Source organism: Mobula birostris, chromosome 3 (assembly GCF_030028105.1).
Source record: "Mobula birostris isolate sMobBir1 chromosome 3, sMobBir1.hap1, whole genome shotgun sequence".
Lineage (NCBI taxonomy): Eukaryota > Metazoa > Chordata > Chondrichthyes > Myliobatiformes > Myliobatidae > Mobula > Mobula birostris.
Genome location: NC_092372.1, coordinates 2,487,681 through 2,504,839, shown reverse-complemented (window position 1 = coordinate 2,504,839; position 17,159 = coordinate 2,487,681). Strand labels below are relative to the sequence as shown.

The 17,159-nt window shown below is 48.3% G+C and overlaps 1 protein-coding gene across 1 annotated transcript; it reads right to left on the bottom strand.

The window, feature by feature from the left end:
• Positions 1-4,321: 4,321 nt before the first annotated feature.
• smim19 (small integral membrane protein 19) lies at positions 4,322-16,627 on the bottom strand. The gene is made up of 3 exons (XM_072252144.1): positions 16,383-16,627; positions 9,611-9,735; positions 4,322-5,702 (listed from the first exon to the last, which is right to left on the bottom strand). Exons 1-3 carry the CDS (start codon positions 16,475-16,477, stop codon positions 5,644-5,646), a joined length of 279 nt encoding a protein of 92 aa, XP_072108245.1. The 5' UTR covers positions 16,478-16,627; the 3' UTR covers positions 4,322-5,643.
• Between the last annotated feature and the right edge of the window lie 532 nt (positions 16,628-17,159).

Here is a 17,159-nt window from a genome sequence, read left to right as displayed (position 1 = left end):
CAGAGGATGGGCAAGAGGTATATTCAGAGGGACAGAGGCAGAAAAAGAGAGGTAAAAAGGGGGAAAGAATAAATAAATAAATAACAGATGGGGTACAAGGGGGAGGAGGGGCACCAATGGAAGTTAGAGAAGTCGATGTTCATGCCATCAGGTTGGAGGCTACCCAGACGGAATATAAGGTGTTGTTCCTCCAACCTGAGTGTTGGAGGAAGTTTCTCTGACTTCCGTTAATGAACCTAAATGTTCATGCCATCCATTAACGGAAGTTAGAGAAACCTTATATTCCGTCTGGGTAGCCTCCAACCTGATGGCATGAACATCGACTTCTCTAACTTCCGTTAATGCCCCTCCTCCCCCTCGTACCCCATCCGATATTTATTTTTTTTCTTCTTTCCCCCTTTTTTTTCTCTCTTTTTCTCCCTCTGTCCCTCTGACTATACCCCTTGCCCATCCTCTGGGTTCCCCGCCTCCTTGTCTTTCTTCCTGGACCTCCTGTCCCATGATCCTCTCGTATCCCTTTTGCCAATCACCTGTCCAGCTCTTGGCTCCATCCCTCCCCCTCCTGTCTTCTCCTATCATTTTGGATCTCCCCCTCCCCCTCCAACTTTCAAATCCCTTACTCACTCTTCCTTCAGTTAGTCCTGACGAAGGGTCTCGGCCTGAAACGTCGACTGCACCTCTTCCTACAGATGCTGCCTAGCCTGCTGCGTTCACCAGCATTTGGAAGGAAAGGCCTATGTATTATTTAGCTTCCTAATCATTGTTGTAGCTGCATATGTTCCTGACAGGTACATCTGAGACTAGACCTGTTTCTGTGCTGTAGTTCCATGACGACTGCCTAAACATTTATCATCTGCAAAGTGACTTTATCAGTCCTGAAACACCGGATGTTTCTCTGCTCAGATAGTGCTGAATTTTTCAGAATTCTCTGTACAAGACCCTAAGATACAGGAGCAGAATAAGGCCATTGGCTCATCAAGACTGCCAAGCATTTCATCGTGGCTGATCCAGTTTCCTCTCAGCCCCAGTCTCCTGCCTTCTTCCCGTATTCCTTCGTGCCTTGACCAATCAAGAATCTATCAACCTCTGCCTTAAATATACATAAAGACTTGGCCTCCACAGCTGCCTTTGACAAAGGATTCCACAGATTCACCACTCTCTGGCTTAAGAAATTCCTCCTCATCTCCATTCTAAAATTTCACCCCTCTATTCTGAGGCTGTGTCCTCTGGTCTTAGACTTTCCTATCATAGGAAACATCCTCTCCACATCTACTCTATCAATTCCTTTCACCATTTAATAGGTTTCCATGAGGTCATCCCTCATTCTTCTGAATTCTAGTGAATACAGGCCCAGAGCCATCAAACACCCTTCATATGACAAACCATTCAATCCTGGAACCATATTCATGAACTTCATTTGAACCCTCTCCAGTTTCAGCACATCCTTTCTAAGATAAGGGGCCCAAAACCGCTCACAATATTCCAAGTGAAACCTCACCAGTGCTTTATAAAGTCTCAACATTACATCCTTGCTTTTATATTCTAGTCCTCTTGAAATGAATGCTAACATTGCATTTGCCTTCCTCACCACAGACACAACATGCAAATTAATCTTTAGAGAATCCTGCACAAGGACTCCCAAGTCTCTTGCCATTTCCATTTTTTGCCTTCTCTCCATTTAGAAAATCGTCAACCCTTTCATTTTTCTACCAAAGTGCATGACCATACACTTCCTGACACTGTATTCCATCTGCCACTTCTTTGCCCATTCTCCTAAACTAATTTCTTCTGTAGCCTCTCTACTTCCTCAAACCTACCTGTCCCTCCACCTAGCTTCATATTGTCTGCAAACTTTGCAACAAAGCCATCAATTCCATTATCTAAATCATTGACATATAACGTAAAAAGAATGAAACCCAACACAGACACCTGTGGAACACTAGTCACTGGCAGCTGGCCAGAAAAGGCTCCCTTTATTCCCACTCTTTGCCTCCTACCAATCAGCCACTGCTTAGTCCATGCTAGAATCTTTCCTGTAATACCATGGGCTCAAAGCTTGTTAAGCAGCCTCATGTGTGGCACCTTATCAAAGGCCTTCTGAAAATCCAAGTACACAAAACATCAACCAATTCTCCCTTGTCTATCCTGTCTGTTTTTTCTTCAAAGAATTCCAACAGATTTGTCAGGCAAGATTTTCCCTTGAGGAATCCACACTGCCTGCGGCCCATTTTATCATGTGTCTCCAAGTACCATGATAACCTCATCGTTGATAATGAACTCCAACATCTTCCCAAGCACATAGGTCAGACTAACTGGCCAATAGTTTCCTTTCTTCGGCCTCTCTCCCTTCCTGAAGCGCAGACTGACATTTGCAATTTTCCAGTCTTCATGAAAGATCATTACTAATGCCTCCACAATCTGTTCAGCCACCTCTTTCAGGACCCTGAGGTGTACACCATCAACACCAGGTGACTTAGCTACCTTTGGAACTTACAGTTTGCCAAGAACCTTCTCTCAAGTTATGGTAACTTCACACACTTCATGACCCCTGACACCTGGAACTTCCACCATACTGAGAGTGTCTCCCACAGTGAAGACTGTTGCAAAATTAGAGGTTGCAGTGCAACATCAATAGGATGCAGAATTGGCCTGAGAAGTGGCAGATGGAGTCCAACCCAGAAAAGTGTGAAGCGGTTCATTTCGGTTGGTCAAATTTGAAGACAGAATATAATATTAATGGTAAGACTTGGCAGTGTGGAGGATCAGCGAGATCTTGGTGTCCATGTCCATTAGACACTCAAAACTGCTCTGCAGGTTGACAGTGTTGTTAAGAAGGCATTGGCCTTCATCAACTTTGGGACTGAGTTCAAGAGACGTGAGACTTTATATAAGAGCTACATAAAGACCTTAGTTAGACCCCACTTGGAGTACTGTGTCCAGTTCCGGTCACCTCACCACAGGAAGGACGTGGATGCTATAAAGAGGGTGCAGAGGAGATTTACAAGGATGTTGCCTGGATTGGGGAGCATGCCTTATGAGAATAGGTTGAATGAACTCGGCCTTTTCTCCTTGGAGCAACGGGGGATGAGAAGTGACTTGATAGAGGTGTATAAGATGATGAAAGGCATTGATTGTGTGGATAGTCAGAGGCTTTTTCCCAGGGCTGAAATGACTAACATGAGAGGGCATAGTTTTAAGGTGCTTGGAAGTAGGTACAGAGGGGATATCAGGGGCAAATTTTTCCACAGAGTGTTGAGTGCGTGGAATGCGCTGCCAGGGATGGTAGTGGAGGTGGAAACGATAGGGTCTTTTAAGAGACTTAGATAGATACATGTAGCTTAGAAAAATAGAGGGCTATGCAGTAGGGAAATTCTATGCAGCTTTTAGATTTGGTTACATGGTCAGCACAACACTGTGGGCCGAAGGGTCTGTGATGTGCTGTAGATTTACTAGTTTTGAAAATACTTATTCAGTTCGATCACCATTTCCTTGTCCCCATTACTATCTCTCCAGCAACCTGGGCAGCATTATCCCTCTCTGTAGCAGAGCGATTTCACCAGCAATGAAAAGGCAGGCAGTTGGCGTTTCAATCTCCCTCGTTGCTTTAATTGGGCAACAAGGGAAGGTTGAATTGGTGAAATGGTGTCCAACATCAGCTTCTCTTTGGTGTTTATGCTGGCTCTGACTTCTCTGGTTAGCCACATTTGTGTCATCTTTCCTGTAGAATACTTATCCTCTTTGGGAACCACATATCCTGTGGTGAGCGGTGGGTGTGTGGAATGGGCTGCCAGCAACGGTGGTGGAGGTGGATGGGATAGGGTCGTTTAAGAGACTTTTGGATAGGTACATGGAGCTTAGAATAATAGAGGGCTATGGGTAAGCCTAGTAATTTCTAAGGTAGGGACATGTTCGACACAGCTTTGTGGGCTGAAGGGCTTCTATTATGCTGTAGGTTTTCTATGTTTCTAACTTCTCAATCATTTCCAATAATTTTGCTTCCCGCTATTTTCTCACCACTCACTCAGCATCTCTGTATTTCCAAGTCTCTTTACACACTGTTCAGTACTCAGCTTCCACAGTTTTTGTATATCACTGTTAAACTTGGAAATATGACATTTAGTTCTCTCAGCTAAATTGTTGACTTATAATTGTGACTATTAGAATTCTTTGACCGCCAGGCATCTGGCTGAGGTAAACTCCGTTGAATCTAATCTTTGATGTGTGAAGTCCAGATAAAACTACTGCCTATACAAAAATAATTGGCACTTCCTCCTACATAAATCAGAAAACAATGATATAAACAAAAATATTAACACTCTAATTGAGAGTCAATTAAAATATTTTATTGATAACATTTTCAGATATTTTCAAACAAAGCATAAATTTTCACCCAGTCAAATTAACACTGACTGAAACGTAATTTGTGGAGCAGAGTTGCTGTCCATTTGTTTTTGGGGTCAAACCTAGGATAAATCACAACCAAACCCAAGTTACCATCAAAACAACCTCCTCAGGTAGCTGAAAAATTACTGATGCACGAATTCCTGAAGATGCCTGCCCTAGGACGTGCACACTGATCAGAAATATCTTAATTCAAAGTCCGTCAAGTCCTGAATTAATTTACATTTGTCTGCGATTCCAGTGGCTGCAGAGATAGAGCTGACATTGCACTTCTCATCCTGGCTCATTAGCCGGTAACCCTGCTGAAAGGCAGGGAGTTATCAGCAAAATGACACTCAAATCCACAAATGCCCATGGACACATCAATAGTTGTCGAAAAGGAAAAACAGAAAATTATCTGACCATTGATCAGAATATTTTCATTTAAAAACAATTCAGTGAAGATTATTTCTTCTTTTACAAGTCATATAATTCTAACTTTTACGGTGAATTAGAATGTTATACCAAGTACCAGTAACATGTCTGACAAGATAGAATAGATGACAGAGGTAGGTGTTTTTTAAATGCACAGAGTAGCTCGCACACAGAGCAGGGTTGGCGGGAGAGGCAGATGCACAGGGGAAATTTAACAGACTCTAGATAGGCAGAAATGGAGGATTATGTGGGAGGGAAGAGTTACCGAGGAGTTTTAGAGTAGGTTCTAAGGTCAGCACAACATGGTGGGCCGAATGTTCTATAACAAAGTTGCACTTTGACCAAGACATTTTTGTTTATGTTAAACCAAGCTCTGTATGTAGGAATCTTATATTGGAACTGCTTGATTTAACTCCTAATTGAAAACAATCCAGTCATTCATAACAAATTCAATCCTCAAAGACAAACAGACATTCTCAGTAACCCAGTAATACAAACTTCAAGACCTTTGGGTTGGTCATGGTACTCTACATAAAACTATTAACACCAGCGTACTGGGGATCTTGAATCCCTTTTCCATATTTGTCAGGAGAAAATTTTCACAATTGACATGATTGCTGTTAGACGTGAAGGATGGAAAAATATTTTTAGTGAGGTGGGCAGTAACGTGTCTCTCGTTTATTAGTCCTGTAGATGTGTGTATTGAAGTTCAATTCCCAGCATTTCCCCACCAGTTGCAGGCGTTGAAAGAGCACTTTATTGGGTTTTCTAGCTCGTGCAACTGTCCCACACATTCTTCTATTTCTACCAACGATGGCACTGCAAGTGTCATTCCATTGTAAGCTGTACGCTGTCCAACTGTCCCTGCTCTTGCTCGTACTTGCGTGCTGAAATGATCAAAACAACATGTTAATATACCTAAAATGAAAGCAGAACTACCTTGCTTTTGAAATTATTAGTAAAATATAAAAAGATTTTATTAAAAGTCTATTTCAGCTCGCAGATTGGTACGTTAAATCACAAGTCTGGATTTGGGAAGAATCTTAGTTGACTAGAGCAAAGATCCAATACAAAGAAACTTGCTGAGATTATAGACAACTACAAATAAAGAATTAGCAGCTGATCATAGTTATAATCTTTGAGGGTGTGACTGATGAAGATAGAACAGTGGATGTAGTGGATAATGATTTTAGTAAGGTGTTTGATAAGGTTGCCATTGGCAGGTTCATTCAGAAGGTCAGGAGGCAGGGGTTCCAGAGAAATTCGGCTCCGTGGATTCAGAATTAGATTGCCCGCAGAAGGGAGAGGGTGGTTGTAGATGGAGGATATTCTGCCTGGAGCTCTGTAACCAGTTGTGTTCTGGGACCTCTACATCACAGATTACCTCACCCGGTCCCATAACATAACCTCCCTGAACAAGACGGCACAGCATCACCTCCCCTCCCTGAGAAGGTTGAGGCAAGCACGGCTTCCACACCCCATCGTAACTGCGTTTTATAGGAGCGTCCTGATGAACTGCAGCTCCATCTGGAATGGGAGCAGTGGAGCATCCGACCAGAAGTCCCTACAAAGGACTGTGAGGATCATAGGAGTCTCCCTACCATCCATCGGGAACGTTTATCAGGAGTGCTGCGTGCATAGTGCCCTTAGTATTAAGAATCCCACCCGTCCATCATCCTCTGGCCTTCTACCACCAGCCAGGAGATAAACAAGAATGGTCAGGATGAGAAACAGTTTCTTCCCCCGGGACATTACGCTTCTAAACTCCCAACTGACCACATTGTATTCGAAGTGTCACCGGTTAATCTGTTCTGTACCTTACAATATTTAATATTAATACACTTTAGTTTGTTATTTATGTGTGATTCATCTGTAGATTTTATCCGTACCTTCATAAGTTATCGTGTGTTCTGTGTACTACTCTGCTTTACACCCTGGTTCAGAGAAACGTTGTCTCATTTCTATATACATTATATGGTTATATACGTTATATACATGTACAAAATTAAATGACAACAGACTTGACTGACCTGTGATTTTTTATAAATGACTTTGTTGAGAAAGTGGAAGGGTGGGTTAGTACATTTGCAAATGATGCAAAAGGTTGGTGTTTTCTAGTGTTGGCGATTGTCACCCCAGGAATCCAACCCTGACCCTGACCGTCCCACACGACGTTTCTCATATACCTCTCATCTCACACACCTCCACTAAGTCAGCTCTCTCTCGTCCTCCTCGCCTCCAAGAGAAAAGCCAGGCTCACTCAACTTATCCTTGTAAGACATGCTCTCCATTCCAGGCAGCATCCTGGTAAATCCAGAACAAGGGGTCACAGTTTGAGGATAGAGGGGAAGCCTTTTAGGACCGAGATAAGGAAAAACTTCTTCACACAGAGAGTGGTGAATCTGTGGAATTCTCTGCCACAGGAAGCAGTTGAGGCCAGTTCATTGACTATATTTAAGAGGGAGTTAGATATGGCCCTTGTGGCTACGGGGGTCAGGGGGTATGGAGGGAAGGCTGGTACAGGGTTCTGAGTTGGATGATCAGCCATGATCATACTGAATGGCGGTGCAGGCTCGAAGGGCCGAATGGCCTACTCCTGCACCTATTTTCTATGTTTCTATCTCCCTTGCAGCCTCTCTAAAGCTTCCACATCGCTCCTATAGTGAGGCGATCAGAACTGAACACAGTACTCCAAGTGGGGTCTAACCAGCTTTATAGAGCTGCAACATTACCTCACAGCTCTTGAACTCAGTCCCCTGACTAATGAAGGCCAACACAGCATACACCACACACCATTACACAATAGCGACTGTAATAGGCATCCATTAGTCTCGTCAGACCATGGATTTGCACCTTGAAAGGTTTCCAGTGTGCAGGCCTGGGCAAGGTTGTATGGAAGACCAGCAGTTGCCCATGCTGCAAGTCTCCCCTCTCCACGATACTGATGTTATCCAAGGGAAGGGCATTAGGACCCTACAGCTTCGCACCAGTGTCGTTGCAGAGCAATGTGTGGTTAAGTGCTTTGCTCAAGGACACAACACGCTGCCTTAGGCAAAGCTCGAACTAGCGACCTTCAGATCACTAGACGAACGCCTTAACCACTTGGCCATGCGCCAACACAACAGCGACTATATATACATTTAAAAATACAAAAGTCACAACTGCAAAGAACTGGGGTCACCACGAAGAGCAAGGCAGGAACTGCTGAGGTGATAAACTCCAGCCTGACAGTAGGACAACGAAACTGTCCTCCACTGCAAGGAATAAGTCAAATTCAGCATGTAGTGGATGTTAACTAAAATCTGGAACTGTTGCTGCGAAACAGATCAAACAGCTTTCATTCAAATCACTCAGCACAGTGAACTGTTGTGGTCGTTACTGAGGGATAGTGCAGAGCACACACCAGCACAGCAGCATGCAGGAAATTAAACTGAACTTCACCTCATAACTTTGCTTGTACAATATGGGAACTCCTCCCATGTGGGAGTGGCTGACCAAGAGATATAGGAATAACTCTGTTAACTACATCTCAAGTTGTATATATTTCAAACGTTCAATTTGGAAAATATCCAAATGCTGCGGAATTATCAAAAAATGCAAGATGGATCTGAACAAACAAGACCAGAAAGGGAAAATTTATTCTCATTGTTTTTTGTAACTTACACAATCAGTAAGTATAATTGTTCTTAAAATATAAATACATATTTCCCTTTTGAAGAGTAATTAATGATTAAAATCAAGTTCAAAAGAACTACATTGCCTTGGATACATCGCTTTGCAGACTGGAGTTTATTACGCAAATCCAGGCTAGCTGGTTTGCAGTGGCCTGCTGCACAGGCAGGTGAATCTGGGAGTGGGCGTACAATCCCAGGTCAGAAACTCTGACAGCAGTCGAGAGGAGTGACAGAGACCCCCCCCCCCACCCCCCAAGGAGGACGAGGCTGGATGCTGGGGGCTACATCCACAAAATCAGAATTTAAACTGGGACGTTAAGTCACTTTCCGCATTGTCCCTTGTATGATTTGAGGGAGATGACTAAAGAAATAGTTATAAGGAATGCTTTAATATCTTAAAAGGGTAAAGAAGTGGCAGAACCTGAAAGAAAATATGACAGGAGTTAATCAGTCAGCCCCTTCAGAAGGCCCTAACACTCAATGTGCTCACTAAATTCACCAGGTCCAAACTCATCCTGTGTGGCCAGTTCCCGTTAGCCTTCACTTCAATCATCTTTCAACTGTTCATCTTCTTCCTCTTTAAATACTCTCAGTGATGCCCTCTCTGGGGCAGAGAACTAAAATCCAAGTACACATGCTAACATATACCTTCTTGAGATTCATTTTCTGGCAGACAAGTGAAAATACAGAAAACAAAGGAAGATTCACTCCCTCCATCAGAAATTGAAAAATATGTGAACCCTAATGCGGGGTTGTCACCAAAGTCTGGGCTCTGGACTGGTATTAGCAGCAGGAGGGCACAGTTGTCACTGATCAAGTGATTAAATTCAGGAACAGTCAAGAGGTCAAAATGTTTTGGAAGCAACCAAACACAGGTAGACACAGGTCACAAATGCTAGTTACATCAGTGATGTTACACCAAAGAATGGCCTCTGAGTGAAAAATAATTTATTCTGTTGTTACTTCCTTAATTTACTACATCCACACAGACTCTTGAGATTATCCAATTCAAAACTAAAATGGTTTCACTAACATGGCTAACATGCTTACCAATCTGGTACCTGTCCAGTTACTAACAGGCTTATCAATCGGGTATGTAACCGGTTGCCTAACGTGCTTACCGATTGAGTACATGTCCAGTTGCTGCCGCAAGCGAACCTTCTGTAGGTTGTCATAGAAGTTGGGCTCTGCACTGGAATTACCAGCAGGAGGGACAGTGAATATTCTCATGATCTGTCTTTTATTTCTGAAAGAAATGCTCTCAAATCAGCAAGGTAATAAATGTAATAAGGTCACTTAACCACTCACCCTTTTAGAAATCCATTACAAAATCTTTCAAATACTTAGACAACTTCTCATGTTTGCTGATATGGTATAAATTCCCCACAGTGTTCATCACATATATGTGGTTAAGAGAGAGAACTAGAGATAGAAACATAGAAAACCTACAGCACAATACAGGCCCTTCAGCCCACAAAGCTGTGCCGACCATGTCCCTACCTTAGAACCACCTAGGCTCACCCATAGCCCTCTATTTTTCTAAGCTCCATTGTAGCCATCCAAGAGTCTCTTAAAAGACCCTATCGTTTCCACCACCACCAGCACCGCCAGCAGCCCATTCCATGCACTCACCACTCTCTGCGTAAAACACTTACCCCTGACATCTCCTCTGTACCTACTCCACAGCACTTTAAACCTGTGTCCTCTTGTGGCAACCATTTCAGTCCTGGGAAAAAGCCTCTGACTAGCCACACGATCAATGCCTCTCATCTTATACACCTGTGGTTAAGAAGGCACCGTATTCCTTCGTAACCACAGATCCATCTGCGCAGCTGCTTTGAGTGTCCTATGGACTCGGACCCCAAGATCCCTCTGATCCTCCACACTGCCAAGAGCCTTACCATTAATACTATATTCTGTCATCATATTTGACCTACCAAAATGAACCACTTCACACTTACAGAGTGTGAGGGTAGAACAAAGGTACGAGGGTGATGAGACGGAGGAAGGGAGTGATGGGATAATTACAGGTACGAGGGTGATGAGACGGAGGAACGGAGTGAGTGGAGAATTAGAGGTACGAGGGTGATGAGACGGACGAAGGGAGTGAGGGGATAATTGGAGGTATTGTACACAAGATCATAAAATATAGGACAAGAATTAGGACATTCAGCTGACTGCATCTGCTTCGCCATTTCATCATGGACAATCCAATTTTCCTCTCAGCCCCAATCTCTTGCCTTTTCCCCGTATCCCTATGTGCAACTAGGATAAAATAATAAAGATAAACCTACATATTTGCCATAAATAAAATAAAATAAAAACTTGCCATACACATCTCCTTTGAACTGGAGACACATGATAAAACAGGTCGCAGTTAGCATGGTTTCTTCAAGGGAATATCTTGCCTGACAAATTGTTGGAGTTCTTTGAGGAAATAACAAGCAGGGTAGGCAAAGGAGAATTGGCTGGTGTTGTGAACTTGGATTTTCAGACAGCCTTTGACAAGCTGCCACACGAGGCTGCTTTACAAACTATGAGTCCATGGTGTTGCATGAAAGATTCTAAAAAGCTTGGATTGGGACAGGTTGTTCTCTGGCGTGGATGTGATCGGTAGGTGGGAAGCCTTCAAAGGAGAAATTTTGAGAGTGCAGAATTTGTACATTCCTGTCAGGATTAAAGGCAAAGTGAATAGGAATAAGGAACCTTGGTTCTCAAGGGATATTGCAACTCTGGCAAAGAAGAAGAGGGAGTTGTATGAAATGTATAGGAAACAGGGGGTAAATCAGGTGCTTGAGGAGTATAAGAAGTGCAAGAAAATACTTAAGAAAGTAATCAGGAGGGCTAAAAGAAGACATGAGGTTGCCTTGGCAGTCAAATTGAAGGATAATCCAAAGAGCTTTTACAGGTATATTAAGAGCAAAAGGATTATAAGGGATAAAATTGGTCCTCTTGAAGATCAGAGTGGTCGGCTATGTGCGGAACCAAAGGAAATGGGGGAGATCTTAAATAGGCTTTTTGCGTCTGTATTTACTAAGGAAACTGGCATGAAGTCTATGGAATTGAGGGAATCAAGTAGTGAGATCATGGAAACTGTACAGATTGAAAAGGAGGAGGTGCTTGCTGTCTTGAGGAAAATTAAAGTGGATAAATCCCTGGGACCTGACAGGGTATTCCCTCGGACCTTGAAGGAGACTAGTGTTGAAATTGCGGGGGCCCAGGCAGAAATATTTAAAATGTCGCTGTCTATGGGTGAAGTGCCGGAGGATTGGAGAGTGGCTCATGTTGTTCAGTTGTTTAAAGAAAGGATCGAAAAGTAATCCGGGAAATTATAGGCCGGTAAGTTTAACGTCGGTAGTAGTTAAGTTATTGGAGGGAGTCTAAGAGACAGAATCTACAAGCATTTGGATAGGCAGGGACTTATTAGGGAGAGTCAACATGGCTTTGTGCGTGGTAGGTTATGTTTGACCAATCTATTGGAGTTTTTCGAGGAGGTTACCAGGAAAGTGGATGAAGGGAAGGCAGTGGATATTGTCCACATGGTCTTCAGTAAGGCCTTTGACAAGGTCCCGCATGGGAGGTTAGTTAGGAAAATTCAGTCGCTAGGTATACATGGAGAGGTGGTAAATTGGATTGCACATTGGCTCAATGGAAGAAGCCAAAGAGTGGTAGTAGAGAATTGTTTCTCTGCGTGGAGGCCTGTGACTAGTGGTGTGCCACAGGGATCAGTGCTGGGTCCATTGTTATTTGTCATCTATATCAATGATCTGGATGATAATGTGGTAAATTGGATCAGCAAATTTGCTGATGATACAAAGATTGGAGGTGTAGTAGACAGTGAGGAAGGTTTTCCGAGCCTGCAGAGGGACTTGGACCAGCTGGAAAAATGGGCTGAAAAATGGTAGATGGAGTTTAATACTGACAAGTGTGAGGTATTGCACGTTGGAAGGACAAACCATCGTAGAACATACAGGGTTAATGGTAAGGCACTGAGGAGTGCAGTGGAACAGAGGGATCTGGGAATACAGATACAAAATTCCCTAAAAGTGGCGTCACAGGTAGATAGGGTCGTAAAGAGAGCTTTTGGTACATTGGCCTTTATTAATTGTAGTATTGAGTATAAGAGCTGGAATGTTATGATGAGGTTGTATAAGGCATTGGTGAGGCCGAATCTGGAGCATTGTGTTCAGTTTTGGTCACCAAGTTACAGGAAGGATATAAATAAGGTTGAAAGAGTGCAGAGAAGGTTTACAAGGATGTTGCTGGGACTTGAGAAACTCAGTTACAGAGAAAGGTTGAATAGGTTAGGACTTTATTCCCCGGAGCGTAGAAGAATGAGGGGAGATTTGATAGAGGTATATAAAATTATGATGGGAATAGATGGAGTGAATGCAAGCAGGCTTTTTCCACTGAGGCAAGGGGAGAAAAAAACCAGAGGACATAGGTTAAAGGTGAGGGGGGAAAAGTTTAAAGGGAACATTGGGGGGGGGGCTTCTTCACACAGAGAGTGGTGGGAGTATGGAATGAGCTGCCAGACGAGGTGGTAAATGCGGGTTCTTTTTTAACATTTAAGAATAAATTGGACAGATACATGGATGGGAGGTGTATGGAGGGATATGGTCCGTGTGCAGGTCAGTGGGACTAGGCAGAAAATGGTTCAGCACAGCCAAGAAGGGCCAAAAGGCCTGTTTCTGTGCTGTAGTTTCTATGGTTTCTATGGCTAAAGCAGTGTCTGATTGGCAGGAGGCAGAGAGTGGGAATAAAGGGAGCCTTTTCTGGTTGGCTGCAAGGAGACAAGGTGAGAGAGGGAAAAGGGGACGGGAAATGAAGGGGAAGGGGTGGGAGGCATTAGCGGAAGTTTGAGAAATTGGTGTTCATGCCATCAGGTTGGAGGTTACCCACACAGAAGACAAGCTGTTGTTCCTCCAACCTGAGTGGCTACCCAAACGGAATACTCCACTTTGGAATACTCCCTGCCTGCCCATCACCTCCCTCCGGGCCTCCCCCTCCCTCTTCTTTCTTTCATGGTTTCTATCCCTTTCATTAATCAATCTCCCAGCTCTTTACTTCATCCCTCCCCCTCTGGCTTTCACCCATCACCTTGTGTTTCTCTCTCCCTGCCCCCACCTTTCAGATCTGCTGCTCAGCTTTTTGCTCGATGTTTTGTTCCATCGACGCTGCTGGGCCTGCTGAGCTGCTGCAGCGTTTTGTGTGTGTACGGGCTCGGACAGATTGGCAGAAAAGGCAAAGAAGTAGCAGATGACAGAGCGCAGGACAGCGAGTCATGCAGTTTGGTAGAAGAAATAAAGACGCAAAATATCTTCTGAACGGGGAGAATTTCTAAAAACAATCTGACGTGCAAAGGGACTTTTCGCTGGATTACTGAGAGGTTAATTTGCAGGTTGACCCAATGGTAAGGAAGGAGAATGCAATGTTGGCATTTATTTCGAGGGGACAAGAATATAAAAACAATGATGAGGCTTTACAAGGCACTGCTCAGACCATCAGAAACCATTATGGATCGGGTGATGATCGGGGTTTGCTACACACACAGGTACTGTAGGGACACTGGTCAGGCTAAGTGGTCACTACAGACAGGACAGGACTCAGTATCCCGGACTGTTACAACCGGTTCCGAAGCGCTCGGATCCCCCCAGCTGACCGCTGCCGAAACCTCGCTTCTGCTCAGCCCCGTTTCACGGCGCCTCTCCCACCACCGACGCCCGTCGATCGACAGCCCCCCATCCACAGACCCCCCCCCACCAACCACCCCCACACCCACTCCCCATCACCCCCCCGACCAACCCCCACACCCACCCTCACACCCCACACCATCACTCCATCCCTGACCACTCCCCACCATCTCCACACCCACCCCACTCCCCATCACCCCACACCCCCATCTCCACCCCCCAACCAACCCCCATCCCACTCCTCACCACCATCACTCCACCCCTGACCACTCCCCACCACCTCCACACCCACCCCACTCCCCATCACCCCACACCCCCATCTCCACCCCCCAACCAACCCCCACACACACCCCACTCCCCATCACCCCACCCCCCCATCACCACCCCCGACCAACCCCCACCCCACTCCCCACCCCCCCATCATCACCCCCCGACCAACCCCCACCCCACTCCCCACCACCATCACTCCACCCCTGACCACTCCACACCCACCCCACTCCCCATCACCCCACCCCCCCATCACCACCCCCCGACCAACCCCCATCCCACTCCCCACCACCATCACTCCACCCCTGACCACTCCACACCCACCCCACTCCCCATCACCCCACCCCCCCATCACCACCCCCCGACCAACCCCCACCCCACTCCCCACCACCATCACTCCACCCGACCACTCCCCACCACCTCCACACCCACCCCACTCCCCATCACCCCACACCCCCATCTCCACCCCCCAACCAACCCCCACACACACCCCACTCCCCATCACCCCACCCCCCCATCACCACCCCCGACCAACCCCCACCCCACTCCCCACCCCCCCATCATCACCCCCCGACCAACCCCCACCCCACTCCCCACCACCATCACTCCACCCCTGACCACTCCACACCCACCCCACTCCCCATCACCCCACCCCCCCATCACCACCCCCCGACCAACCCCCATCCCACTCCCCACCACCATCACTCCACCCCTGACCACTCCACACCCACCCCACTCCCCATCACCCCATCCCCCCATCACCACCCCCCGACCAACCCCCCATCCCCACTCCCCACCATCACTCCACCCCTGACCACTCCCCACCACCTCCACACCCACCCCCCACTCCTCATCACCCCACACCCCCATCTCCACCCCCCGACCAACCCCCACCCCACCCCCCCATCACCACCCCCCCGACCAACCCCCACCCCACTCCCCCACCACCATCACTCCACCCCCCGACCACTCACCACCCCCCACACCCACCCCACTCCCCATCACCCCACCCCTGACCACTCCCCACCACCTCCACCGCACTCCTCATCACCCCACACCCCCATCTCCACCCCCCGACCAACCCCCACCCCACCCCCCCATCACCACCCCCCCGACCAACCCCCACCCCACTCCCCACCACCATCACTCCACCCCCGACCACTCACCACCCCCACACCCAACCCCACTCCCCATCACCCCACCCCTGACCACTCCCCACCACCTCCACACCCACCCCACTCCTCATCACCCCACACCCCCATCTCCACCCCCCCGACCAACCCCCACCCCACCCCCCCATCACCACCCCCCCCGACCAACCCCACCCCCCACTGCCCACCACCATCACTCCACCCCCGACCACCTCACCACCCCCACACCCACCCCACTCCCCATCACCCCACCCCCCATCACCACCCCCCGACCAACCCCCACCCCACTCCCCACCCCCCCATCACCACCCCCGACCAACCCCCACCCCACTCCCCACCACCATCACTCCACCCCTGACCACTCCACACCACCTCCACACCCACCCCACTCCTCATCACCCCACACCCCCATCTCCACCCCCCAACCAACCCCCACCCCACCCCATCACCACCCCCCCGACCAACCCCCATCCCACTCCCCACCACCATCACTCCACCCCCGACCACTCACCACCCCCACACCCACCCCACTCCCCATCACCCCACCCCTGACCACTCCCCACCACCTCCACACCCACCCCACTCCCCACCACCCCCCCACTCCCCACCCTCACCCCCCCCGATGGAACCCGATCCCGCCCCGCCCCACCACCACCCCCCACCTCACCCCCCACCCCCGCACCATCATCCCACCCCCCCAACCCACCATCACCCCCACCCCGGACGGGAACCCGGATCCCGTCCGTCCCCCCACTCCCAGACCGGGCCCGGGCCTGACTCGCCTCCTCGCGTAAAGCAGCAACCCGACGCTCAGCAGCCCGGCCATCAGATAAACGTTGGTGGCGTCGTTCCAGGCCTCATGAACCGTGTAATCCATCCCGGAGCCGGAGCTGGAGCAGAATCCGCTCTCCACCGCCTCAGCAACCGATCCGGATCGGCTCCGGCCACTACAACGTCATCCAACTGCGCCGGCAGTGGAAATCTGTCCGCACCCGACACGGTCCGACTGACTCCCGAGCGCTCGGAGCGCCGTCTGCTCCCCCCCACCCCCACCCCTCCCCCTCCTTCCCCACCCCTCCCCCTCCTTCCCCACCCCCTCCCCCTCTCACCCCCTCCCCACCTTCCCCCACCCCTCCCCCTCCTTCCCCACCCCTCCCCCTCCTTCCCCACCCCTCCCCCTCCCCTCCCCACCCCCTCACCCCCTCCCCCTCCCCACCCTCCTTCCCCACCCCCTCACCCTCTCCCCAACCCCCTCACCCCCTCCCCCTCCCCACCCTCCTTCCCCACCCCCCTCACCCCCTCCCTCCTTCCCCACCCCCTCACCCCCTCCCCCTCCCCACCCCCCCTCACCCCCTCCTCCACCCCCTCACCTCCTTCCCCACCCCCTCTCCTCCTTCCCCACCCCCTCACCTCACCTCCCCACCTTCCCCCTCCCCCCATCTCCCCACCCTCCCACCCCCTCACCTCCCCCCACCTCCCCACCTTCCCACCTTCCCACCTTCCCCATCGCACCACCGACTGCTCCCCATCCACCCCATCACCTCTCCCCACCCCAACAC

Bases quoted from the DNA above. Each gene is read 5' to 3' on its own strand.
- smim19 (XM_072252144.1), bottom strand. From the start codon at position 16,477: ATGGATTACACGGTTCATGAGGCCTGGAACGACGCCACCAACGTTTAT. The intron at 9,736-16,382 runs GCGAGTCAGGCC...CATTTCTTTCAG, and splicing joins TTGCTGCTTTACGCGAGGAG to AAATAAAAGACAGATCATGA. The intron at 5,703-9,610 runs GTAAGCACGTTA...TGATCATTTCAG, and splicing joins ACTGGACATGTACTCAATCG to CACGCAAGTACGAGCAAGAG.